The sequence below is a fragment of the Canis lupus genome, chromosome 11 (assembly GCF_048164855.1).
Source record: "Canis lupus baileyi chromosome 11, mCanLup2.hap1, whole genome shotgun sequence".
Classification (NCBI taxonomy): domain Eukaryota; kingdom Metazoa; phylum Chordata; class Mammalia; order Carnivora; family Canidae; genus Canis; species Canis lupus.
The window spans coordinates 7900521-7927869 of record NC_132848.1 but is presented as its reverse complement, the minus strand read 5'-3'; the positions used below and the strand labels follow the sequence as shown (position 1 = coordinate 7927869).

The following is a 27349-nucleotide window of genomic DNA, read 5'->3' as shown; positions in this document are numbered from 1 at the left end:
ACGGAAGGAAGGAAGGAAGGAAGGAAGGAAGGAAGGAAGGAAGGAAGGAAGGAAGGAAGGAAGGAAGGAAGGAAGGAAGGAAGGAAGGAAGGAAGGAAGGAAGGAAGGAAGGAAGGAAGGAAGGAAGGAAGGAAGGAAGGAAGGAAGGAAGGAAGGAAGGAAGGAAGGAAGGAAGGAAGGAAGGAAGGAAGGAAGGAAGGAAGGAAGGAAGGAAGGAAGGAAGGAAGGAAGGAAGGAAGGAAGGAAGGAAGGAAGGAAGGAAGGAAGGAAGGAAGGAAGGAAGGAAGGAAGGAAGGAAGGAAGGAAGGAAGGAAGGAAGGAAGGAAGGAAGGAAGGAAGGAAGGAAGGAAGGAAGGAAGGAAGGAAGGAAGGAAGGAAGGAAGGAAGGAAGGAAGGAAGGAAGGAAGGAAGGAAGGAAGGAAGGAGCTTCCCGAGTTAGGGCAGGCAGGGAGCAGCGAAGGGGAGTAGGAAATGTCGGGGAGGCCCCCGATGTTAAAGTGCTTTCAGTGCTTGGCTTTTATTTAGAGGAGGCTGGGGAAACCGATGGGGGGTTAGAGTAAGGTAATGACGCTCCCTGACATTTTAAAATAATTACTCTGGTTGCTCTGAGAATACAGATAAAGGACAAAACTGAGCAGGTTCCAGCACCTTTCCTGCTGTCCCCCTGGTCCCAGCACCATCCACTGTCACCTAGGTAGATGCAATGGAGGAGGTGGTGGCAGCCAAGGCAGGGGACCTGATGGCATCTGGTGGGATGTCAGCCAACCAAACACTCAACTCCTGTGGTTTCTGTCCCCTTAGAGGGTCAAGCAGGGGAGGAGGTCTGGGCTGCCAGCAAGAGGTGTATTGGGAAGAGCTGTCCCAAGCGGAGGCTGCCTGGGGCATCTGTGCGGCCTGGATGACTTAGGGCTGCAGGACCCATGGGGACAGTGGCCAGAGGGCCCAGGGGGGTGGGGGAGCTCCAAGGAGAGGCTGTCCTTGCAGCAGAGCCCGTGTGACCAGGGGCCCGGGGAGCCACAGGACGGTCATCAGGAAGTAGGTTGGGAGTTACCAGGCCTGGATTCCAGAAGCATCCCCCACACAAATCAAATTACTGAGGATAACGTTGGGGAGAAGAGGGGGAAGCCGGCTGCGAACCCAGGCCGCGGCCATCAGGGGGGTTGGGAGAGCACCGTGCCGGTGGGGAGTCGAGCCAGGGGGTAGGGTGGCCCTGGGGGCAGCAAGCCTCCAGGAAGGGCAAGGGACGCCCCTCGGCCTTGGGAGTTGGGGGGCTTGGAACACGCCAGCGGCTGCAGGGGTGTCAGGATTCCCGGGGCTGTTCCCCCAGGTAGAAGCAGCTGGTGTCCCCAGGCACCCAGGACGGTGACTGCCAGCACCGTCCACCCGGGGCAGCCGCTGGGGACCCGCGTGACGGGTGTCGGCCCAGGAAGGGCACCCGCACTGCCGTGCAGCCCCGGGAACCAGCCGAGCCTCGCTCCTCGGCTTTGCAAAATCAGTGTCGCGGTGGAAAACCCTTACTTTCCAAAAACCTGTTTGATGGAAACAACTCCGCTTAATGAAACTGGCCTCTGCTTGGGGAAAGCCCTTGAATCCAGCTCTCTTTAAGCCTCGATTTTTTTTTTACCCCCCCCCCCATCCTTCCATCAGTTGGCCTCATAAATATTCATTAAGGATTGACCCCAAATTAGAGTAATTCTGAAAAATCTTTCGTAAGCCTTTCAGTTTCACTTTCTTGTTACAAGTAATTCTCTGAATATGCTCTCTGCATATGCACCGTGACGGTGTCGTGAAGACTAGGGAGGAATTGAGTTTTTGGAGTTTTTCAATTCAGTCAGGGTTTGTGAGCTCATGAGACCTGGTAGGAAGGCCTTGGTATTGTCTATAGTCATGCTCCCCAGTGCCCCCCCGCCCCGGGGGGCTCAGGCTTCGAACTGCCGTCCTTCCCTTGCGGCCCCGCGGCTGAGGAGGGCGGTGAGGCCCACAGCCTGACACGGGCTGTGATGCGGGATCAACAGCAGGCAGGCCTGCAAGTGGGTAGGAGCAGGGGAGGCAGGGCGCTGGGGGGCTCTGGCTGTGACCCTGGGTCCCGGGATCGAGTCCCACGTCGGGCTTCCTGCATGGAGCCTGCTTCTCCCTCTTCCTGTGTCTCTGCCTCTCTCTCTCTGTGTGTGTGTGTCTCCCGTAAATAAATAAATCAAAATCTTAAAAAAAAAAAAAAAAAGAGGGCAGCCCCAGTGGCTCAGTGGTTTAGCACCTGCCTTCGGCCTAGGGTGTGATCCTGGGGTCCCAGGATCGAGTCCCACGTCGGGCTCCCTGCATGGAGCCTGCTTCTGCCTCGGCCTCTCTCTCTGTGTCTCTCATGAATAAATAAATAAATCTTGAAAAGAAAAAAAAGAAAAGAAAAGAAAAGGAAAGAAAAACGGGAGGCCCCCGAGCTGCAAACCCATGCATGAGAGGCCCGCTGTCCTGGGGCGGGACCCTGTCGCACTCTGCAGCCTCCTGCACCCGCAGGCCCGAGGACGCCCACCGGTGCCTCCCTGCTCCCCATGCCGTCCCCTTTTGTTCTTTTGCTACCCCCCCCCCCAGAAAATTCCCTTCTGTCCTTTGCCAAAGACACCTGTTCTTCCTCCGGTGCCTGCTTTTCTCCCCGACAGGCAGGCAGACACGGTCTCATTTCAGATTTTCCAACCAGAGCGAGAAGCACCAGAGCCGAGCCCTGACGTCCCGATGCTTCGGTGTGTTGCTTCAGGCCGCTCAGGTGTGTGTGATCCCGGGAGAGTGACCTGCCCTCTCTGAGCCTCAGTCTCCTCCGGTCAGGTGGGCCACCCGAGCGCCACTTTCCGACTCAGCAGCCCGCCCCACGTGCGGCCCATAAGTCAGCACTGTGGTGGTGCTTTGTGGGATTTTTTTTTTTAACATACTTTTTTTTTAAGATTTATTTATTTATTATTCATAGAGAGAGGGGGGGTGCGGACAGAGACAAAGGAGGAGGGAAAAGCAGGCTCCATGCAGGGAGCCCAACATGGGACTCGATCCCGGGTCTCCAGGATCACACCCTGGGCCCAAGGCAGGTGCTAAACCGCTGAGCCACCCAGGGATCCCCGTTTTTGTGGTTTTTTAAAAAAATTTTTTATTGGAGTTCGATTTGCCAACATATAGCTTAACACCCAGTGCCCGTCACCCATCACCCCACACCCCGCCCACTATGCCATAGTGCTTTGAGGGAATTTATCCGGACTTGAGTCAAGCTACCAGTTCAAAGTCTTGAGGGCCTCATTCTGTCTCCGTGACGCCGGACCCCACGCGTGGCAGGAAGCCCCCGGCCTCTCCGTGATGCCTGGGCCCAGACGCCCAGGGGCCGAGGCGGGGCTCGCGCTTGCTCAGGGCCGTCCACCTTGCCGCCTGCCGGCACCGCCCGCGGGAGGCCGCTTCCCTGACCGAAGGCCAGCGACGGCAGGAGCAGAATAAGCCTTTTTCCAGAGTCGCCGTTGTTAGTTTTCCTATTTTTGTTGTTTTCAAAGATGAAAAACTAGCAACTAAAGTACGAGAGCCTGCGCTGGGCCCGTAGATGACCAGGCCAAGGTGAGCGGGCATCTCTGAGAGCTGTGGAGAGCGGCTTGGCGGGGCCGGGGCTCTGTGCCCCGAGCCTCCGGGGACCTGCGGGGAGCTCGCGGGCTGCCCTCTCGGCCCGTCCCGGCCGAGCCCCGAGTAACTTCAGTCACCGATGCTGCAGCTTCTGCCTGCAGCCTCCCGTTTAATCCCCGACTCCTGTGGGGTCTTCAGAGCCCAGTCCCTCTCCGGCTGTGTCTCCCGTCCCCGCTTCTCGGAGTCTGGCCGTCCCCAAGCCCTGCTCCTGCCCACTGCTCTCGGGCCGTGTCCCCCCATCCATTGAGCCCCATAGTCGGTCACCTTGAGGGCTAAGCTAGTTGCCCGATTGATTTTGATTGTTACACAGAGAGGCAGAGACCCAGGCAGAGGGAGAAGCAGGCTCCATGCAGGGAGCCCGACGGGGGACTCGATCCCGGGTCCACAGGATCAGGCCCTGGGCCACCCAGGCTGCCCCAGGACAGTTCTTTTTCTGCGACTGGGATTCCTGGAGCACCTCGGGGCGCACGTGAGGGCGGTGCCAGCAGCTGGGCAAGCTCTCGGCGCGTGCCGGGCCCGAGCCACAGACCCCTGAGCTGGGCACGTTCACCAGGCCGCGCGGGTACGCCTCGGGTCTCCTCTCTGACAAATGAGGATCCTGAGGCCCAGGCAGGTTCACCCGGCCGCCCGAGGCCGAACACGGGCCCAGGCACATCCTGTGCCAAATCTTCACCAATCCCCTCGGGAGGGAACAGTTGACCTAAATAATTTCCCAGAAACTAAAGCTGGCCCTGCGTTAGCTTTCGGGTTGAACTCTCTTTGAACCGGGGCGCGTTCTTTCGTATACCAAGAGCTTCCGTCAACTTGATGGCAGGTTCACTTCCAAGGTACCTCCGTGTATCGCCGGGATTGGAAGCTCGTTACACAAATTAGTTTTCTCCATGTGCTCAGTGGACGTTATTTTAGAGAAGCACCTCGTTTCGAGCACCCCACCTAGTAGAAGCTACCCCAGGTTCTACTTGGTGCCCCTAATACTCCTTGGAGGTGGTTCTGGCCCCATCCTGCAGAGAGGGGAGCTCTGTGTCAAGGTTTGGGTATCTATGGAGCATTAGTGATCGGCATGACTACGTGAGCGCTTGCTAAGTGCCAGGCTCCGTGCCAAGTGCTTTACATCCTATGTGGCTCTCCTCATTTTACAGATGGGGAAACTGAGACCAGACAAGGTGGAGCTGCTTGCCCAGGGGTGGTACACTTAGACATCCAGTGCCCTGTTCCTTTGCTGCTTGCTTTTTAACTTCTCACGAGCAGAACTGCTGGACGTGGATTTCATTTCCTCCCTGGGGTTAGCCCGGGCTTAGCCGGGCCAGCCTCTGCTGTGGGTAGTGGCACCTGGGCAGCCACGTCCAGGATCAGCCACCGAAGCATAAACCGGCTTTTCCTCCCATGTATGTCGAAGGACCACTGAATAGCTGTTGCGAAACAAAGAACTTTCTGCCAACCTTGAATATCACAGCGAGGTCAAACAGGCTCCAAGTGCTCCTTCTCCAGCCATCGCAGCACAAGGCTGCTTGGGGGTAACAACCCCCGAAGGGCAGGCCTGGCTCGCGGAGCCCTTTCACGCCCCATCCGTCTTGGCCTTGGATCAATGGCAAGACCCTTGTCAGTGCTGCCGGGGCACTTCCTGGGGCGCAGGACAACACCCCACCGTCCCCCTTCCTGCTCCTTATGATCAGACCGCCTTATTCTGTCCCTCTGCGAGCAAGCACTGGGTTGACGGTTCCTGGCTTGTCGTTTTGCGTACACCCACGCGATTCCGAAGGAAGAGCACCTCGGGGAACAGAGGGTGGCAGCGCACTGCGTGACGGAGCGTCGGGGACCGTGGAGCACTCAGCCGCCGGTGTCAGGGCAGCGGGGCGCTAAGTGAGAGCAAACCTTTTTCTTTTTGTTTTTTTAAAATGTTGTCTATCCCCCTACAGGGCATACAAAACCATCGAGGATGATGACTTGAAGTTTCCCCTCATATACGGAGAAGGCAAGAAGGTAGGCTTGGCCCCCCCCTCCCCAGGACCGAGGGCACAAGGCCCCCCTCCCACAGCCTCGACAGCTGGAAGAATGAATATCACCTTCCTTCCTCCTGCCTCGACCAAGGGGCTGGGGGGGTGGGGGAGGCAATTGCTGAGCCCCAGGGTTGCAGGTGGGGTTTGTGCAAATGACATGCCACGTCCCGGAGTCCAGAGCTGAGCGTGACCGCAGGCCCGGGCATCACGCCCCCATGTTGGCCACGACAAGCCACGAGGCTACTATTAGCATCAGCCAGTGGCCGAGGCTCCGAGGCTGCGAGGTGACCTGCACGCACGCGTATGAGCGAGCACACGGGCCGCGGTTTGGGCTCAGTAGCTGTGATTGCCGTGCAAGGGGCCGGTAGGGAATGAAACCTGAGCTTCCGAGTAGGGATCATTTTTCAAAGGACCTTTGCCCGGTTCGTGGAAACCTCCCCATCCCGCCAGGAAGGGACGCTGTCCCAACTGTCGGTGTCCGGGGTGTCAGGGATGATGTGGCAACGCACACCCTCAGCCCAGCGACCTGGGCCTGCCGCTCTAGCCCCTGTGGGGCCGAGATCTCAGGACCACCCAGTGAGTCCCAGTAAGCCCAGAGCCACCTCCTGTGATCTTTGTACCCCTAGCACCTGCCCGCCGGTACCTGGCCCACACGGGCCCCCAGTAAATGCGGAAGTATTACTCGGACTTTTCGGCGGTGTCTAGTGTGCTTCCCCCGTGCCCGAGGGAGAGGGACTGATGGCCCTTAGAGGATGATCAGAGTAGGCCTGAAGGGCGCCAGGCCTTGCCCAGTGCAGCCCATGTCCGTGTCACGGGCACATCACGTTCCTCCGGCATTTCAGATGACTAGGGCTTGATGGGTCCGTGACGGGCAGCTGGCGACTTGTGTCACCGGACCTGAGGGCCTAGTTAAAAGCCACCGTGGCTCCAAGCTGTTCCAGGCTTGCTCCATGGTACAGCAGCACAGGATCCCCCGTCGGGGGATCCGGGATTTCTCGAGAAATGTTTACAGCCGCCACACTGTCGGTTCTGTCTCGATCCGTTCCAGGGGTGTTCTCTCTCCTGTCTGCACACACCTACCCAGAAGTTTCCTAAGACTTCCACAGCCGTTAACTTCTCATTCTATTCCTGCCAATGCTCTTCAGGATTTGTGTGGGTAACACCTACATACTTTGTAAACAAGTTCAGTAACTAGCAGAAACATCAGATTTCTTTGGACTAGAACGCCCACCTGTGCTTTTCCAGCCAGAGAAGCTGCCACTGCAGTGGGGAGAGCAGAAGGGCCGCAGGGGAGTCAGAGTTTTTGCGTCTAGAGTTGAACACTTGCTCGCTCGTAGGAGCCACCGCCGCTCCCCAGCACAGCCCCCAGCTGCGGCCCGCCTGACCAGGGGTCACCAGGCTTCACGTCACCTGCCTGCCTCTCACCCCCTTTGACACTTGCCTTTAAAAAAAAAAAAAATCTTTCAATGGTTTCATTTCTGCACACCTGCCTGTCTTCTCCAAAACGATCCAAACGAGCTCCAAAATCCATAGCCTTTTTTGGGAAAACAGGATAACGTTTTGGGTTGTAATGTTTTTTAGCATTTGTAAGTTACTCTTATGACCCAAAGAATAGAGTGAGGCTTCAGGCCCGGGTCTTGGCACCGTGACACTACCCTGGATACTTTGCTGACGATCTGGGGTGGGTGGGCCATTGGGCTCCATTCCACCCAGAAGGACTTCCACGCCACCCCTCTGAGCTTACCTGTCTCAGTGCCACCCATCCTTTTGCACAAACGTATGGTGGCACCACCTCCAGGAAACTTTCTCAGCAGAGTTTTTACCTCCTCTGATCTCCTCTAGCCCATGGCTGTTGTGCCTTTCAGCACTCGGCCACATGTTACATATCATCGGTGAGACGTGCACCCCTTATCTCCCCTCACAAGTTCCTTTATATCAGGGACAAGTCCTGGGGCGTTTGCCCCCACAGCATGTTTCTGCGCACAGTAGGCGCTCAGGGAATGTTTGGGTGAGTCAGATCGCAGTGGATATTTAGGAGATAGTTAGGCTGACTGGTTAGGCATCAGTATAATAGTACAATTTCCTTGATTTCCTTAAAGCATCAGGAAAACTAAACTGTTTAGAGAAAGCACAGGCGGTGAGGTCTCTGTGTAGTTATAACAAAGTGACATTTTGTTCCTTTCCCCCCAGAGGGAAGTTGTGGGGATGTTAGCAGGCCGGGCTGCAGAGCTGTAAAGGGTATCTTTTCTGTGGCCATGAAGTATATACTCCGTGAGCTCCGGGAGGGTGGGAGCTGCCCCTCCCTTTTTTACATCTTTTACTAGAGCCTCTCAGGGATGAGCTGATGTGGGGTGGGTGGATCACAGACGGACAGACGGATGGGTGATGGGTGTGTTGGATTTGATTTGAACCGATTGCAGTAGCTATAGACACGATACATGTGTTGGATTTGGTTTCCTGGTTACCCTTCCTTCTGGTCTCTACAAAAGAAAGCGGAGAAGAGACAGCAGCAAGCCGTTGAACTTAGGGTAATTGGTAGAAAACCCACTCCCTTAAGTACTTAAGTGATCTCGGTGAGCCCTTCCTTGGAAGCAGCTGCCCACGTGAGTTAGTAGCAAGGGGCACGGAGAGGCACAGAAGGAATTGGAAAATAAACGCTTCCTCTTAGCCTGTGGCAGCCACGTTTTGACGGGAAGGCTTCCTCTGTATGTGTGAGTGTTTCTGATGGCCCTCTGCTTATGCTCCTAGGCCCGGGTGATGGCAACTATTGGAGTGACCAGGGGACTTGGGGACCATGACCTGAAGGTGCACGACTCCAACATCTACATAAAACCATTCCTGTCTTCAGCTCCAGAGGTACCACGTGAGGTTTTTGTTTCTGTTTTGTGCAATGATATATTTTCTGCATTGTTCCTTCTGTGACTCGTGCCCCATAACCCGGCAGTAGCCAACTTGGGTCACATGTACGTCTACGGGGTTTCTTTCTCCCACTGTGTTCATTCTCACATTGACTCTCCTGGTTCCTACTGTCCCCACTCCCTCCCCAGATAGGTGCAGAGGCCCCTGGCGCTTCCCCGCCGCCGCCCAGGCCATTCCACATCATGTCATCAGGCAGGTGTTCCCAAACAGGTACTGACTCCTGTTGGCTCAGAAACCACAGCCCGTGGCTATGAGAACAACGCCCAGACTCCTTCAGCTGGCATTTAAGGCTTGTTAGAATTTGGTCGGACTTTCTAGACCAAAAGTTTGGCCCCTGTTCCCCCCGAGCAGGCCAGGAAGAACTTGCTGTGGCCTTCCTGCGCCTGACCTTGAGTTTCCCACAGCTCCTGACCACAATGCCTCTCCTCCCCGGCCCCAAACATCCAGATTATCAGTCTTTTCCCATCTAGGGTTAATCTCACACGCTTCTCCTGTGGAGACTTCCCTTCCCCACCAGAAGTAGCCTCTGTCTCTCCACAGATCCTCAGGTCTGGAAAATCCATCCCACTTTCTGTCTCATCGTGCGGTTGTTGGTGTAGATGCCTTATCCCCTCTCGCACCCTAATCGCCTGTATAACTCATAGCCTTCAGCTGGTGTTGAGAGAAGTTAACTGGAAAGACAAATCCTGTTTTTTGGTTGAAAAAAATGTTTTTCCTCACCTACAACTGATTGTCAGAAAAAAAAAAAAAACACTTTTCTGATGATATGGGAAACAATGTCCAGTTCTACTTCAGGGCGTATCTTTATTATTTATTTATTTATTTATTTTTAATATTTTATTTATTCATGAGAGACACAGAGGCGGGGGTGGGGGGGCGAGACACAGGCAGAGGGAGAAGCAGGCTCCACGCAGGGAGCCTGACATGGGACTTGATCCTGGGTCTCCAGGATCACGCCCTGGGCTGCAGGCGGCGCTAAACCGCTGGGCCACTGGGGCTGCCCCAGGGCATATCTTTAGTAAACGTTTTGCTTCTAAGTCGTAGAGGAATCTAAGTCATAGTGGGTTATGGGTATATTTTCTTTGACGTTAACGAGGAGGCTGGGCGTGGGTGGCAGCTAGTGTTGGCGATCCCCCCGGTGTGCCGGGGCTGGGCCTCTGCGTCGCTGACTTTTCCTTCGCGGCTGCAAGGTGGTGGCAGGTGCGCTAGGCATCGCATTTCCAGCAGAGGTGGGAAGGAGGAGGCGGGCAGCCCGTCTGGCCCAGCAGCTACTCACTTGCGTCTCACTGGCCAGAACTGTGTCACATGACCTCCGCTGGCTGCATGCCACAGGGGTTGAGGGAGAGAGCTTGACCTTTCCCCAGTTTGACGCCAGAGGGGAGCCAGGGACGGTGAGTCAGGAACCCATGGTGTTTGCATTCTGTGTAATTACCTTTTAAAGCAATGTCTTGCCCTGGAAATGCCCACAGCGTTTAAATAGAACTCCATGGGCAGGCCCTTCCCAAGGGTAGGTGCTGTTTTATCAAAGGCTCTTTTTGTTGGAGGGAACCCTGGCCCATTCAGGCTAACTCAAAGGAGGAGGTGTTTGCCGTAATCATCTTAGAAGAGGTATTCGTGGTGTGTGCAGGAGGCCCCCTGAACAGCCAGGTGCTGTGGCATCAAGGCCCCCCAGAGAGCCTCAACAGTGGGGGTCTGTTCCGTTCATGAAGGTGTTATGCCCAGACATGTTCCATACGTGTCTGCTACCCATCAGCCCAGTCTCACTCCCCCAATTCCGGGTTACCAGAGAGGAAGCTCATTGCTCCAGCTCGCTCTTTATACTAGGCCACAAGTGACTTCCCAGCCCATAAGCTGCCCCTTCAGCTTGTCCACTCCAGAGCCATCGAGGGGCCCACACAGCCGCCTAGGCCCACCCCATCGGCAGGCCGGTGAGCAGGGCAGGTGGTTCTTTAGGGTCTTTATTGCTGAGGCAGGCATTTAAAATACACGTGGCCAGGATCCCTGGGTGGCACAGCGGTTTAGCGCCTGACTTTGGCCCAGGGCGTGATCCTGGAGTCCCAGGATTGAGTCCTGCGTCGGGCTCCCGGCATGGAGCCTGCTTCTCCCTCTGCCTGTGTCTCTGCCTCTCTCTATCATAAATAAATAAGTCTTTGGGCAGCCCCCGTGGCGCAGCGGTTTAGCGCCGCCTGTAGCCCAGGGCATGATCCTGGAGACCCGGGATCGAGTCCCACATGGGGCTCCCTGCATGGAGCCTGCTTCTCCCTCTGCCTGTGTCTCTGCCTCTCTCTCTCTCTCTCTCTCTCTCTCTCTGTGTCTCTCTCATGAATAAATAAATAAAATCTTTAAAAATAAATAAATAAATAAATAAATAAATAAATAAATAAATAAATAAATAAATAAATCTTTAAAAAAAAAATAAAATACACGTGGCCACGAGAGGTTGGGAAATCACGGAGGCAGAAAACTCTAGTAAATATAAGGCCTAGAGGACACACACGTTTTCTGATATTACCCAGAATTTCAAATGAGATCAGCTGGGTGGAAATAATAATTACCATTCGTCAGGTGGCTGTGGATGTCTCTCTTTGAGCCCTCACAGCAGTTCTGCGTGATGGGGGCCAGGACTACATACGGTGTCCCAGGTGCCCCAGAAGCTTATGGATCCCTGATCCCTCTATTCAGGGGATTCACAAATTAGTGCTGAAACTACTCTTGGCCAGAGGAAAGCAATAAGTCCTAGACCCATGAACTCTGTATTTTCCCCCTTGAGAGAGAGGCATTTATCAGACATTAAATGGTGCCATAGTCTTTCTACTTGCAAAAGGGACAGATGAAGTATGACTCATGTCCTTGGGGGGGGGGGGGGCTCAGCACTAATTAAACACTTTGCTTCTTAAAGCAGAGTGAAAACTTCCTTCTCGTCCCCTTCCACATACACCTATTTTTTTCTATATAAAGCGAGAATAAGTGTGGTTTGGTTTGAAGGAGAATGATTTCTATACAATTCGATTATAGATCTTCTGATCGCTCTATTAGCATGGCTCCAAAGAAGAGGCTCTCCTTGGGCGTGCATGGGAGATTCCCTGAGAACAGATGAGAGAGCCCAGTGGGATGATCAGAAGCCTTACGTCACCTCTCTAGAGTGATGCTGGTTTGCAGGGAATTGGGTTGGTTAGTGCAGCATTGGTGAGGGATTGGACAGGGTGTTTCTTTGGGTTTTTTTTCAGATTATATTTATTTATTCATGGAGACACAGAGAAAGAGTGAGGCAGAGACACAGGCAGAGAGAGAGAGAAGCAGGCTCCATGCAGGAAGCCAGACATGGGACTCGATCCCGGGTCTCCAGGATCACAACCTGGACTGAAGGCGGCGCTAAACCGCTGAGCCACCGGGGCTGCCCTGGACAGGGTGTTTAAAAGGGAACTGGCCACCTCTGGTAAAATGTAAGCACTCTTAGAAAAGGTGTAGAGTTCAATAAAGTGTGGCTTTTTTTAGTATATGTGCTGCCGAAGCGAGCACAATAAAGTGTAGTTTTTATAATAACAAGTGACATTTATCAACTGCTTAGTCTGGGCCAGACAACTTACTGTGTCCTTTATACTCAGTTTCTCCTCCTCCCAACTCTAGGAGGTACATATGCCTATTATACCCATTTTGCAGATTAGGAAACTGAGATGCAAAGAAGTGAAATAACTCCCCCCAGGGTTGTACAGTTATGAAATAACAAGATGGTACTCCTACCCGGGCCTGTCTAATTTGATCCGGGTCTGTCAGGGAGAAAAGCTGAGTTCAAAGAAATTTCTCTAGACGGTGTCTAAGGGACCCTCTGAATACAGGTTCACAGTGGCTCTGAAGAGGATCTTTGTCCTGGGACCTCAGTGGCTCACATTTCTCAGGGAAATACTGCTAACCTCAGCTACAGTTGTAAAAGAAAAATGATGGCGTAGTAGAAAAAGTAATTGGGAAAGACAGTAATAGGCTTCGGTGTGTGCCAACCTCGGCCAGACAGAGTTGTGCAAAATAAGATTGTGCACGTATAATTTAGCTTAATGGGTATGTAGCGTAGATCCCAAGATTCCTTTGCACGAGATTAAAATTGTTGTACATTTTAAATGCTTCCAGATGGAGAGGGCTTAGCCAGAACCAGGAAAGGGGGAGGGAGGTTGGAGAGAAGAGGAAGAGAAGCTGGAGTTGGCCACCATGGAGGGCTATGGAAGAAAGACCGGCACAGGGGGACCCCCTCGTCCCCAACCTCAGAGTAAAGACTCCTCTTCCTTGGGCGGTGGTGATAAAGGCAGACACCAGAGACATGGCTGGCGGGCTTCTTGCGGGGAGCTCAGGAAGCCAGGTGCATTTATCTAAACCATCCTTTCCTGCCTGCATCCCCTCACCTCCCACCCCACGCCTACCCTGGCTTTCCAACTGTGACTTCCTAAGAACATTCCCCTGCTCTGCTTCATCTTTGCCAAGCATGGATCTTTATTTCACATTTGGGTTCTAAATTTCAAATCCAGCTCAGTCTGGTAATTTTAACAGTCAGGGAGAAAATGCGAGTTAGTTCTAAGAAAAAAAAGGCTCCAAAATCTTCTTGGAAATCAGCATTGTTCCCTTCATCATTATAGCTCCTAATTCGATTTGATGAGCTAAATAAAAATAAGACAAAAACATGTGTATCAAATTTATGTAAAAAATGCTCAGGGGTTTAAAAATTAGAGAAGGGTTTCTAGCCAAACACATTTTCGGTTTCGCTGAACACAAGGCGCTGGAAAAATCTCGAGTTTGCCAAACCCAAAGAGAGGCCGCCAGGTTTGCTGAGCCTCCTTCCTATCTTCCAAGGTCTAAGGCAGGGATTTCTGGCCAAGAACTGAATTCCACAAGAGGCCCCCGCCAACCAAACGTTGGCCTGCCCGTCGAATGTGGAGGCGTTTGGACTCTCGTCTGGTCCACAGCACCATGTTTTCCCCGTGTCACAGGGTAAGATGCAGCCTCTCCCCACATAAGAGCAAGAGCCTCAGCCGGGTCTCCCATCTTCTTGCTCGGTGAAGCTCATCAACCTCCCTCCTCCTTCTGCTGTCCTGCAGGAGTTCAAGTAGAGAAGGAAAGGATCGGGGAACTCAGGCCCTGGAGCCCAGACTCTCCCCCTCTTCTCTTCCAGCATTTCTTCTCCCCGCCCCAATGCAGCACATTTCTTGGCACAGGTCTGCAGCCTAACCCTCCAGATGTTCTCTGCTCCGCACCCCTTTCCAACCCGTAACCGCGCCCCCCCTCCCCCAGAGCTAGGACTCCTCTTAATGTTCCTGGCTTTCTAGCCCATACTCCAAGACCACCTTTAGCCCCCTTTCGGACCCTTGGGAGAATGGGGTCTTCTTCTTTCTTGCAAAGCCAGCCCCTCCCTTGACTCTGCAGCCCCTCCTGCCCCTGCCAGACTGGGCCACAAGGAGCCCCCATGTTCTCCCAGATTCATTGTTCCTTTCCTTGATGTTCAAGATTCCTATTGGCTTTTTTTTTTTTTTTTTTGGTCACTTCAGCTGACTCATTTAGCTCATTCTCGCCTTTCTTCATCTCTTTTTTCTTTGATCTGAAACCGCCTTCTCTAAGAGAAGGAAGACCTTAGACTCTAGTATCTCAATGCCCCTGTGACCTGCACTACGTTAGCCTGCCTTTCCCTTCCCTCGGGTGAGGCAAAAAAGCCTCTGTTCACAAGGTGCTAGGAAAAGCAAGTGAGAACACATCTGGGAACTGTCTGGCACAAGGTCTGGTACATGGTCAGAAATGGTCAGGAAATGCTAGTCTTCCTTCCCCATCAGCTTCTGGAAGGCTTTACACTTGGGGCTTCCAGTATTCATTGCCATATGAAGAGAGAATGACTCTTTTATTTGGGCCTCCTCATTGTGTCCCCTGAAAACATGAACATTATTTAAGATCTCATAGTTGACATCTTAACATTTAAAGTCTCCTTATTCTTGGTAGCTTTTCCTACCCCAAGCCAAAGTCCCATTTTGGGAAAGGGCATGTTTTATTGTATTACATACTTTCTGCAGTCTGAACAATTCATTAAAAAAAAAAAATGGATGCATAACAACATGGGAAAAAAGCTGTATTATATTAAGTGAAACAATATGATTGTGTATACAAAGAGCATGATCATAAGTTAGTAAAAAGGTAATGCACGTGTATACAAATATACTGTGAAGGAAATTTAATAAAATGGAAGCAGTAAATATCTCTGGATGGTAGAGAAGGAAAATCTTATTTAAAAAAAGATTTTTTTTTTAACTTCCCTAGACCCCTCAAAAATACCTTAGGAGGTGGTTTGATATAGTACTTAGAAACTCAGATCAGTGTCTTGACTTCAAGCTCCATCTTCACTTAACTAGCAGGGTGACCTTGAGAAAGTTACTTTCCCTAAATCTCAGCTTCCCCCTCAATAGAAAGAGGACAATAGGGTTGTTACACTCGGGAACTTAATAGAACAAATTAAATTACATATATCAAGTACTTAGCCAGAACCTGGCGTAATAAATATTTGCTCCTAGCGCCTCTTCCAATTCCATCAAGACCACAAGATTTCATTGGCTCTTTACATAGAAATCATGAGTCCAATCACGTTTACTGAGCCAAAAACTAGGGAACGTGTCCTCAAAAGAATTAGAATTTTTGGGCAAGTTGGAATATGTGACTAGCAGAGGAATAATCAGCCATAAACCCCATAATTCCTGCTTCCTAAGAGGCCAGGGGAATTCTGAGAAAGGAAGGAGAATGATACCATGTGAAGTAGGAGGACAAGATAAGTAGGACAAGAAAAAAGAAGGAAGCAGGAGTGAGTCTGCTGTGAAGTAGAATTTGTCTTATGGGGTCACTGAGTTTGGAAGATGAGCTTGAAGGGCTATTAGCTATCATAAAGCTAATTACTGTGGAGGGCCTTGAACCGGACCCAAGGCAGTAGGTAAGGTCTTTAGCAAGGGGGGTAGCATGATAAATGTTGGGGTGGAAGCCTGGAAAGCACATACATGGCAGGCGGAGGGGTGGGGAGAAGCAGGCGGGGAGGCGGTTGTAGAACTGAAACTATGGCAGCGACTGGGAAAACGAAAACAAGGCCCATCTGAGCAACGCTTCAAAAAATGTAACAAGAACCAAAGGCAGACTAGATTCAGGGGATAAAGTGCAGTGAAACTCTAAAAATTAAAACTACACCACTTTCTAGCCTAGGAAAAGGGAAGGGTGTTGCTTGTTGGGATCTGAAGAAGAAAACTAACTGTGCACCTTTTTCCCTCGGAGTTTTCTGAAAGAATTAAAAACATAGACCACAGGTGCCTGGGATGAAAACAGCATGAGAGCTGGCACCAAGTAAGGCTAGAGATTAGAGTTCGGATTTAAGACCAAGGGGGCCTTCTTATTCTTCTGCTCCACCCAAATTAAATGTATGCCCGGGAGAGCCGTGCGCTCTGTTCTGTCCACCCCACAGGAAGTGGTCTTCCTGATATTTACCCACTGGAGGATAGGAGCAGAGGGAACCAGCACGGCCTGTGGAAGAGAGAAGCCAAGGAGAAGACTCCAGGAGGCTCAGGGTCCCATCCCATCTCCCCATCCACGGGGCGTGAGGTGCCTGGACATGACATATCCCAGTGCCTTGTGCCTCTCTGGACTGTGAAACAAACCACCTCGGAGCTTAGAGTCTTGACAGAACAGTGTATTATCTGTATCGAGATGTCACCTTTCCTGGTTCCATGAGTGGGCTGGGCTCAGCTGGGTGGTTGTCTCTGGGAGAGTCTCACAACGGCTCAGCTGGGTGGTTGTCTCTGGGAGTCTCTCACGACACACTTGGATATCAGCTGGGGCTGGAGTCATCTGAAGACCAGATGGGCAGGTAGTCCAGAATAGCTCACCCTCAGAGCTGGCAATTGTGACATCGGCCATCAGCTAAGAGATCAGCTGAGGCAGCTACATGATCAGCTGAGTAGCCTCTCCATGAGGTTTTGGCTTTTCATAGCCTGGCAGCTGGATTCGGAGAAAAAACATCTCAAGAGCCAGTGGTTCAAGAGTGCCAAGCGGAAGCTCTAAGGCCTTTTAGGACCTAGCCTCAGAGACCCCGGGTGGCTCAGTTGGTTAAGCATCTGACCCTTGATTTCAGCTCAGGACATGGTCTCAGGGGTGGAGACACCAAGCCCTGAGTTGGGCTCCACACTCAACAGGGAGTCTGCTTGAGATTCTCTCATTGGTGTCTGTGTGCGTATTCATAATTATTTCTGTATTATTTTTTTGTAAAGACAGCTGCTGGAATTGTGTACATTTCAGGCCTCACAAACTCTGGATACCCCTACAAAAGAAAAGTAATGAGTTCTGTCCAAGGATACTTGATACTCTAGAACAGTTGTATTTGGCAGTTTTCTTTTTCTAGTTTTATTGAAATACAGTTGACACGTAACATCGTATATACATTTGAGGTATACAGTGTGTTGATCTGATACCCTGTGTATATTGCAAAATGACTACCACCCTCGCTGTATCACACCATACAATTACTGCTTCTGTTTTGTGGTGAGAACACTTAAGCTTTTACCCTCTGGGCACCTTCTAAGTATCTAATACAGTATTATATATAGATGTGTGTATATTTTATATGTATTTTACAGCATCTACAGATTGTATATAACCATGCTGCAATGCTGCACTTTAGATCCCTAGTCTTATAACTGGAAGTCTGTGCCCTTCAACCAACATCTCGTGCATCTTTCTTTTCTGTTGGGGTGACGTATTCTTGGAGGCTGTATGCTCCCCTTTCATCACTACCATCACCACCACTTTGAAAATGGGGGAGGGGGGAAGCGGGGAATCACATTAATAGTGTGGAGAAGCTGCTTTTATGTGACCGTGGTGCCATCTGACCCCACATCTAGGAAAGATTTCGTGACTTAGCTTATCCTCCATCTGCATCTCTAACTCTCTGGGCTAGCTGTAAAAATCACTTGTATGCATATGCGTGACATTTTCTTGGCTTGTTTCCACTGGGAAGTGACTTGGGAGGTAACCAGCTATTTGAATAAAGCCAGAATTTGACATTTACTTGACACCAAAAAAATTTCGCCTGGCAACTCATAAAATATATGGTCACACAAAGGAGCCAACCTCTATATTGTGTCAAATATTTCTTCTCACTGGAATAATTTCCCTCTGATCCCCTTCTGAAAAATAAGAATTTCACTTGAACATTTCAGTTAAACATGCAGTACCTTTTTTTGCATTAATTTATTGTATTACACACAGAATAGCTTGAGAAGTTTGTTTGAAAATGCAAATCCCGGGGCACCTGGCTGGCTCAGTTGGTAGAGCATGAAACTCTCGATCCTCAGGGTCATGAGTGCGAGCTCTATGTTGGCCGTAGAGTTTATCTTAAAAACTAAAAATAAAAACAGACTTTATTATATATAAAGAAAATGAATGCTTGTGACCTCACTGACATAAAATGATGTCCACACCTCAGTGGCCGCTAAACCATTCAGCAGATGATAGGCAAGCATGACATCATCAGCTATAATATTTGAATACCAATCTTTTTTGTAAGAAAGGGAAGGAGAGTGAGGAGTAGGGGCAAAGGTAGAGGGAGAGAGAATCTTAAGATTAGCGCAGAGCCCAACATGGGGCTCAATCTCACAACCCTGAGATGGTGACCTGAGCCAAAATCAAGCATTGGACACTTAATCAACTGAGCCACCCAGGCACCCCTGAAGACCAGTCTTTAACATCTGTTTACATTTGGTTTATTACTTGAGAGTTCTTGGACCATGTGTGATGAGACTGGTATTTGAATAAAATAACATTTTTTAAAAATGCAAATCCCTGGAATCCACTTCCTGAAAATCTAAAGCATGAGTGCAGGTCCTAGGAGTTTTCACAATTTTAGACAATTCTGTAATAGAGAATCCAAAGACCAGTCTTTGAGAGGCACCTGACTGGCTCAGTCAGTAGAGCTCGTGACTCCTAATCTTGGGGTTTTAAGTTGGAGCCCTATGTCGGGTGTAGAGATTACTTAGAATCTCAAAAAAATCCCCATAAATTTTTGTTAAGATTTTATTTATTTATTCATGAGAGACACAGAGAGAGAGAGAGAGGCAGAGACACAGGCAGAGGGAGAAGCAGGCTCCATGCAAGGAGCCTGATGTGGGACTCGATCCCAGGCCTCCAGGATCACACCCTGAGCTGCAGACGGCACTAAACCGCTGCGCCACCGGGGCTGCCCCAAAAATCCCCATAAATCTAAGACCACTCTTGGAATAATACTGCCACAAGCCATTCCTCGCTGTGCTTCAGGAACTTCAATTCTTCATCCTAACATGGGTTTGTTCTCCATCCGTGTTCTAGTCCCAGACTGCACGATTCATTCTCACCGTGCACGTGGCTAGTGCCAGACTAGTAGGTGAGGGCCACCACACACCTCATTCTCCACTTGAGCACCAGTCTCCTGAGACCTGGGCTCCTTGCTTCAGAGTCACTGCAAGCTGTGGGACTGGCTTTGCCGCCCGGCAGGGGCCCCACAGCTTACCAGGCACGGTTGGGTCTTCTCTCCTAAGGCAAGATGCATAGTAACTTGCTCTCTTGCTCACTTGAGATCCTGCCATTGTGATAAAAAGGTCCTGTGAAGTAGTAACACGCTCGGGTTACGTGGTTATGTTAAGTCCCAATGGCCAGAAACAGCAACTACACAAGGAATAGTGGTCATTTCATTATTTATTCATCAGGTGATGACATAAGTTATCCTCTTAGCCAGGACGTTTTTAAGAGTCAGTATGGACACAATATTTATGCTGGGAAAACAGCACAATCCAAGACTATCTCATGCACATGGGGACGTGTGGTCACTCTGTGCCTCCTCCCTGGATTCGACATGACCCAGTCCACCTACACTGCACCCACAGTCTTTCACTCACAAGCTGGGGTTTCCTCTGACTTTGTAAGTGGGCATGTTAATGAATACAGATGTATTCCTCAAAGCATTGAGAAGCTAGATTCAAACCCATTGATTCACTGGTTCATTCAATGAGCCTTTGATCCAGTGGTGCCCAAGCCAGTGGAAGCCCAAAGGAAGGAGTCGATCATGGGAGTAGCCCAGCACGTAAAGGAAATTCCTTCCGATGGCCTATTGCCTCACTGAGCTGCAAAGTATTGGCCTCAAGAGGAGAAAATGGAAGCCGTACACTCTACTGGCCTGGCACCGGGTGCAGCTTCAGGCTCCCTACCTAATATTTTAGCTGGTGTAGAAACATTTTAGCTATTAAGTTGTATCCACCCTCCAAAGTCAAGTGTTTACTTTATCCGAAGGCAAAAGAGAAAGCAAACCCACAAGAATATCTGTGGTATATTTCAAATATAAAATTATACCCACAGCCCAAACAGCCGGCTCCTTTTGGGGAGCATGCGTAGCCAGCATATTTTTTTTTAATTTTTATTTATGATAGTCACACACACACACACAGAGAGAGAGAGAGAGGCAGAGACACAGGCAGAGACACAGGCAGAGGGAGAAGCAGGCTCCATGCACCGGGAGCCCGACGTGGGATTCGATCTCAGGTCTCCATGATCGCGCCCTGGGCCAAAGGCAGGCGCTAAACCTCTGCGCCACCCAGGGATCCACCAGCATATTTTTAATACTTAAATGTCCCTTGATGTGTTCACAGTCAGATGCCCTGAGATCATGTGGCCAGTCACATGCAGCCCTAACTCATCCTGTGATGGGAGGGTCCGAGAACAGTGATGCCATAAGCATCCCCAGTGGCCACCAAATCCTAAGCTTTCATTTCGCTAGGGAGACACTGAAGATATGAAAGGCCGTGCCTCATCACTCACCATTCCCCAGTGAAAATCCAGTACTGTAGCCAAACCAAACTATATAAAGCCACCCAAGCACACCAGCCCCCGTCAGCTCCCCAGGCTTTGGCCCCTGCCGTTCCCACCATGTGTAAGGCATATGATCCGGCTCCTTCTTTCAGACACTCCATGTGATGAATCACTACTTCTTTGCATATTCCCAGCAAGTAGTCAGTAGACTCTGAAAAATGTGAATGACCAAGGTGGTTTTGCCTACACTCTAAGGAGTGGAAGTGGGTCTCAGACCCAAGTCTTTTGCCACCAAATTCAGCGTGTGTTTCAGAATTGCAACAGAGAATCTGGACACTGTCTTGGGGGCCTGCCAGAATGCCAGCATGGAAATAATCTGCTTGGTTTACAGGACCACGAGGAAATATGCTGGAGTTTTCTTTCTGTTGTGGGGTAAGCGCCATATTCAGTGTTCTATAGGTTGAGCTGTTGGGTTGGCTCCGTGAGGTAGAGAGGATAAGACTTTGTATTCTCCTTATTTTGTACCACCCGTTGGCATCCTTCGTCTTGAGAACTCTCTGGCTTTTCTGCCAAGGACACTATTGACAGTCCCAACCACTGTTGTTTTAAATGCGATTGTCATGGAACCCCGAGGCCCCCAGCCCCCTCTTACTCCTCTCCTTCCACCAGCTGTCTTACTTTCCGGTGTACTGCCCTGAGGTCAGTGCCACAAAGAATAACACGTGCTACGTTAGATTTGTAGTTTCCTTCCACGTTATCCCATTTGATCTTTATAACAGCTTTGTGACAGAGGTAGAGCGGGTGCTATCACATTTTTTCCACTTTTTATAAAGATTCATTTTTTCACGAGAGACAGAGAGAGAGAGGCAGAGGCACAGGCAGAGGGAGAAGCAGGCTCCACGCAGGGCCCCCGGGGTGGGACTCGATCCGGGTCTCCAGGATCACGCCCTGGGCTGCAGGCGGGCGCTAAACCGCTAAACCACTGAGCCACTCGGGCGTCCCCTTTTCCCCCCCCCCCCCCCCCAATTTTTAAACAATGGTTTTAGCGATGAGAAAATTGAGAGCAAAAGAAGATAAACCGTTTATCTCAAGTCTCGAAGCTGGGGAGAAGCAGAACCTGAAGTGAGGGCTTCTGGTGACGCACCGGGCTCCTGTGTCCCCAAGGCCAGGCCTGCGCCGCGGGAGCTCAGGGGCCCACGCTGAGGGCTTCCGAGGGACGGCGAAGGTTGGCGAATTCGCGGAGTTGATAAAGCCGTAGGAGCGGCCCGGGGCGGCCCGGAGAGGCCGCCGAGGCTTGGCAAACGGAAGAACTGATGGGGCCTTTCTGAGAAGCAGCCTCGAGAGCCGGGTCAGCCGACGCGCCCACGGCTCCGTTCGCCTCCAGCCGAGGCCCCTCAGGAACGGGGCGGACGCGGGGCGAGGAGGAGGCGAGGGGGAGGCGAGGCGGAGGCGGAGGTGAGGCGAGGCGAGGCGAGGCGGGTTCTGCGCAGGCGCGGAAGCAGCAGCCTGCGGCGGCGCCAGGGGTGGTCCCGGGTGAAAGGCCTGCTTGTGCCTGCCCCGAGCTCCGCGGCTCGGCGGCCCGGCTCCTCTGCTCCCTCCGTTCGCCGACGGGTTTGGTTCGCGGCTCCAGTGAGGACGGGGAAGAAAGGGGGAGCCCGCGGCTTCTGCTGGAAACCCGCGCCCTGTGCGGCGGAGCTGACGAGCTGCCTGCGCGGTCGCCGTGTGGGCGCGGCCTGGGAGCGGCCGGCGGCCCGGCCCTTTCTTCCCCGCGCGCTCGCTCCTCGCTGGCCCTTCCCCCGGCAGGCGTGCCCGGAGACCGGCCCTTCACGGCCAACACCTCCGCCGGGCCCGCGGGAGGGACGCCAAGGGCGTCGGGGCAGGTGGCAGGACCGGCCGCGCCCAGCGAGGCGGGCGCCTCCCTCGGTTGTCGGCCGAGACGTCGCGCCAGATGCGGAGCCGCGTGCTGCAGGGTCGGGAACGGGACCGCGGGGGCCGCGGAGACCTCGCCCCCCGCCCCGCCCACGCACGCACACGCACACGCGCGGGAATATGCCCGGGCTCAGAGCCGCAGTCCGAAGGCCAAGGTGGGCCCGAGCCCAAGTGTGTCCAGGGGACTCTCCAGCACGTGCCATGACCTGGCGGCAGAGACGCACAAGGGGCCCAGACGCGGCCGACGGGGAAGAGCCGGCGGGGCGGGCGGCGGAGCAGGCGCAGGAGCAGGCGCAGGAGCAGGCGCAGGAGCAGGCGCAGGAGCAGGCGCAGGAGCAGGAGCAGGCGCTGGCTCGGTCTTCCTCAGGATCGCGGGGGCAGGACGGGCCGCCGCACCCCGTCTACCACCACCTCCCGAGGAAGGACTGGGAGGCCCGAGGCGACCTGTGGGAAATCCCCCCTCGTTGAGCTCCTGTTCAAGCAGCGCCTCCCCCGCCCCCGCGGGCCTCCCCTGACCGTGTCTTCTGAAAGGACCCTCTTGTCATTCTTCTGACTCTGACCCTTCTTCAGCGCGCCTGTCCCCTTCCGACATCGGAGCGTGGGTCTCACCTGCTCGTGTAGAAGCTGTGAGGGGCGGGGGGCGCCCGGGGGCTCAGGCAGGGAAGCATCTGACTCTTGCTTGCGGCCTCGGGTCGCGATCGTGGGGTCATGAGATGAGAGCCCCGCGTTGGGGTCCACGCCGAGCGCCCCTCGCCCTCTGCCCCTCCCACCCCCCAAAGGCGTGGTGAGGGGCTTTGGTCCCTGTATCTGCGGTGCCTAGAAAAGTAGTGAACACATAGTAAGTGCCCAAGGAACACGTCGGCAAAGGCGCTTCCGGGAGGGCTTCCAGGGGCGCGGACGGATCCACCCTGGCGCCACCTCTCCGCCGCTCAAATTCTATTGCTTTCAAAAATACTTGGATCTCAAAGATTCCTGTGGCCTTTCTCTCCCTTCTTGGAAGCTGGGAGCCTGGGAAGGAGCCACAGGGAGCCCTGACCCTGCTCCCCTTCACGAGCCCCGCACATCTCTCCCCTCCTGGGGCCTGCAGACGCTCTCCTCCTGGTTCCCAGGCCTGGGGAGCCTCAGAACCATTAGTTTAATGGGAGGCTTCCTGGAACATCCAGAAGCTATTTACGCAATGGAAGAGGGAACTTGGGAGAGGTGAGTGGGGGAGTGTGGTCTGATTGAGGAAGGCCGGCAGCGGCTTCTGGGAGGGGAGGTCAGGACTCCCGAGCCCGCCCGAATCCTTTGAAGCCCTTGCCGTCCTGCCCTGCCGCCCAGTTTTTCTGAGAGCTTTTTCACAAAATGTTCTGCATCATAGGTTAATGTATAAGACACAAGCTGTAAGTGGAAAGTTGGCAGAGTCCTTTGGAAATTGGCTAAAGGGCAGGAAATAAAGGGTAGCAATAAAAACCTAAAAGGATGTTAATTGGGGAGTGCCTCAGGGAACGGGGTTGAGACCAGCTTTTTATTATTTACATTAAAAATACTTGAGAATGGTTTTGAAGGGAATTTTCGTGTTAGCTAATGAAACAGCCTCGAGAGCCGTGTGCGGAGATGTGAACAGTGGAGTTAGGGAAGGATTCCGTTTATGGAGGGAACCCAGGAGAGCATTCTCTAACGTGTACCAGTCCACACCCATTCTGTCCGCTACGTTTCCATCTGGGTAGTGGGCAGGATAACATGAGCTTAAACGACTCGAATCTCTACACATTTTTGGCCAGCAGGAAGCACGGGAAGAGATTCCCGCACCCTAAACCCGGGGTGGTCCTGAAATCTAATGGGATGTTGTCTTCAGACCTAGACATCTTTCTTTGAGAAGGAGCTAGAAGGCAGATGGAATCTCCTATTTAGCTGCAGGCGTAAGATTGGAACCGGAACACCTGACATCATCTCCCCACCTCCCATAGCACTTTCTATTCTGTGGAGCTCAGATTTTCACAAATATATTGCAGATACACCCCAATAAGAAGCGAGCAGTGGCTCTGCAGCAAAGTCTCTCGCATACTGCAAATCCCAGCACAGTGAGCCCGGGTGAACTTGGGAGCCCAGGGCCGACCTTGGCCGGCCTCTAAAGCCTGCCTCAGAGCATGCTGTGGGTCGGCCTCGGAGGCCGCCAAGCCCTGGATCCCCTTGTTTGCAAGCCTGGGCCAAGAGCACGGTCTTCAGCCTCGAGGCTCAGAGCGCGGTCCACCCTCAGGCCTCACAGGGAGTAAGCTAGCCGTGCAGCCTCTCCGGCCACACCCCAGAACTGAGTTAGAGCCTGCATTTTAGCAGGATCCCCAGCGGATTCCCAGGCACATTAGCATTCAAGAAGCATTGCTGTTAACACTTGTGACACCCAGGAATCACAAGAAAATTTTTAAAAGAGGATTTGGTTGCTAACCCTACAGTTTGAAAACGGGACCACAAGGGTCTGGTGGCCTGAGGGTAAAATTCTGGCCTTTGGGACATTCCAGTCTGCTGTAAACCTAAGATTCCCCTCGTTGTTTTCTTTGATTTGACCTCATACGGCACAGGGGCTTCTCTAGGAGGTAAACTTACCCTTGAAGTGAACGGACCTTTTGAGAAAAATGTTAAAAGCCCGTCCAGGGGGATGCCCCCGGGTGGCTAAGGGGTTGAGCGTCAGCTCAGGCCCGTGACCCCCTGGGGTCCTGGGATCGAGTCCCCACATGGAGCCTGCTTCTCCCTCTGCCTGTGTCTCCGCCTCCCTCTCTGTGTCTCTCATGAATAAATAAAAATCTCTTTTAAAAAGCCATTCCAGGATACCCCTTGAGTTCTCTTCCCCTGGGTGTAGGCCACGCCCTGGGCTGATAGCTAATTGTTCCCATCTAGTTAACAGGCCTCAGAGGCGTGGTACCTGGAGGCTGCTTTTCATTTGTGCTCATTTTCCAAGGGCTCTGGGTAGGTGTGTGGCATTTTGTCGGTTTCCGCTGCCGGGTGTAGGCTGTTAGCCCACAGGACCGCCCTGTGTCTGGGTGTCAGGGGCCTGAGGCAAACCTTTCTAAAAGGTAGGAAGCTTGGCTTTCAAAATGTGGATTTGAGCCTAGGTAGGCCTCTCTGAATTGAATTCTCTCTAGATTTGAGATGCCCTAACAGCGACTGTGTCGTGGGCCACAAACTCCTTCCTTTCCCTGCCCCTCCGCTTTCACCACCGCTTTCACTCAGACTTGCTTTTATTAGGATGGGAGAGAGAAATGAGAGAGCCTGAAGGCACCAGAAGATTGACAAAACTGACCCTGTCCTTAGCTCGTGACGTGAGGCACGCAGGGCTGGTTCTGCCAAATTAGGAGGGAAGAGCGATGAAATCCCAAACTCTTTTCCTGCCAGAGTTGGGTGACAGTGGAGTCGTGGCACAATCCAAATACCATTTCATTTTTATTCTTACTGGTTTCGTCAAAGTTGTTCTGTTAAATTCTCAAAGAATTTAGATGGATATTGAAATATCCAGGTCATTCCAGGTAGTAGAGATGAGGAAGGCTTCACATTTGCCAAAATCCACTTTGGAGATTCAGACTTAAGTGTGTGTTCTTTACAATTGAGCTAGATCGAGGCCCCTCAACTGTGAGTGTAGCATCTGAACCCTATCCTTACGTGAGAGGAGTCCTGCCCCTTGGGCCTCAAAGAGGTAAGCCGAAAGTAATTCAAGTGAGCCCATCAAATAGGTGTGTCTCCTTAGTCCTAGACAAATACATACGGAGCAACTGCTAAAGATCCGAGGCCGGCCTCATCTCCCCGCCAGACAGAGCCCAAGAGCAGGGAAATGTGCCATTCATCTTTCTCCTTAGAGCACCTGGCACAGGGTAGGCCCTTAGTATTTGTGGGATGGATGTGCGAAGAAAGGAAAGAGGCAAGCCTCTGACTGCTCTCCTGGCTAGCACCGTGTTGTCTAACTAGGTCTCCGGCATTACATTTTCAATTAATTCTTCCTTATCAGCTGTTTAACCCCTCCCCCCGCCCCCCCACCGTGCACAACCAAGAACCTTACAGTGCATATCTAAAAACCCCTAGGCTAAATGGGAAAAGAGAGAGGAATTCAGAGCTAATTTGTTACAGGAAATACTGTGCTCCCAAACCTCTTACATAGGAATATTCCCATTCTTCTCAGGTAAGAGTCTACGATCTCTCCAAATATGAGCATGGAGCGGATGATGTGCTGATCTTGGCCACTGATGGACTCTGGGATGTTTTATCCAATGAAGAAGTGGCGGAGGCTGTCACTCAGTTTCTTCCCAACTGTGACCCAGATGACCCTCACAGGTTTGTGCATTTCTATGATTGTAGGGTGGTTCCTCAAGCCAGTTTTTATGGTGTGAGGGAAATGAATTCTAATCTTTCCATTTTCATCATTCATGATTTGCTATAGAGCTGATATGGATGAATTAGGAATCAAACTGCAAAAGGGACAACAATTACTTATTAGAAGTACTCAGCCAAAAAAAAAAAAAAAAAATCCTCCTTAAGTTAAACCCAGATGCAAATGGTAAAGAATTTGACTTGTAGGATATTTTGGCAGCATGTTTTTCACAATCTTCATCATTCCAAAGTGAGAATAAGCCAATTTGTGATCCTCCTTATAATACCAAATGCTCCCAGCATTGATTTTTATCCATTGGGAAATGATTTCTTTTGTGAAACACTGGGAAAGGAGAGAAAGATTAGAAGAGGTTTTCTTTTGTAGCATAATGACAGTGTAAATATCCCGAACAACTCTAGGTGACTCTCAGAAATAAACAGGAATCCCCTAGGGAGAGAGGCAGGTTTCACTTAGAACACAAGGAAACAAGTCACCATGAGTAAAAGCCAGTAAAAACAGCAGAGAGTGAATTGGGACCTATAAATACTTCATTCTTGAATTTATCAGTCAAAAATAAAAATATTTTAACATTTCAGAAATGTTTTTTAAAATGTTAAAAATAGGAACAAGGACTAGAGACCATACATTGCACAGATTTTAAAAATAAGGAAGTAGAACTTCTGGAGATAAC

The 27349-nt window shown here is 51.7% G+C and overlaps 1 protein-coding gene and 1 long non-coding RNA gene across 5 annotated transcripts in view; one reads left to right on the top strand and one right to left on the bottom strand.

Annotated features, from left to right (window-relative positions):
* The window catches only part of PPM1H (protein phosphatase, Mg2+/Mn2+ dependent 1H), a 253772-nt gene that overhangs the window by 202261 nt on the left and 24162 nt on the right, over positions 1-27349 (top strand). For 3 of the 4 annotated variants that reach the window (XM_072843062.1, XM_072843065.1, XM_072843064.1), the window contains exons 7-9: positions 5562-5625; positions 8391-8498; positions 26470-26621. In XM_072843062.1, the coding sequence (XP_072699163.1) occupies positions 5562-5625; positions 8391-8498; positions 26470-26621 (324 nt within the window). Of the gene's footprint in view, positions 1-5561; positions 5626-8390; positions 8499-9101; positions 9339-26469; positions 26622-27349 lie in introns of those variants that run through there. The other variant, XM_072843063.1, reaches the window with a different exon arrangement.
* LOC140642456 (uncharacterized) lies at positions 13017-22167 on the bottom strand. Its single transcript, XR_012038881.1, has 2 exons — positions 16276-22167; positions 13017-13204 (listed from the first exon to the last, which is right to left on the bottom strand). It is a non-coding gene; the product is annotated as an uncharacterized lncRNA (long non-coding RNA).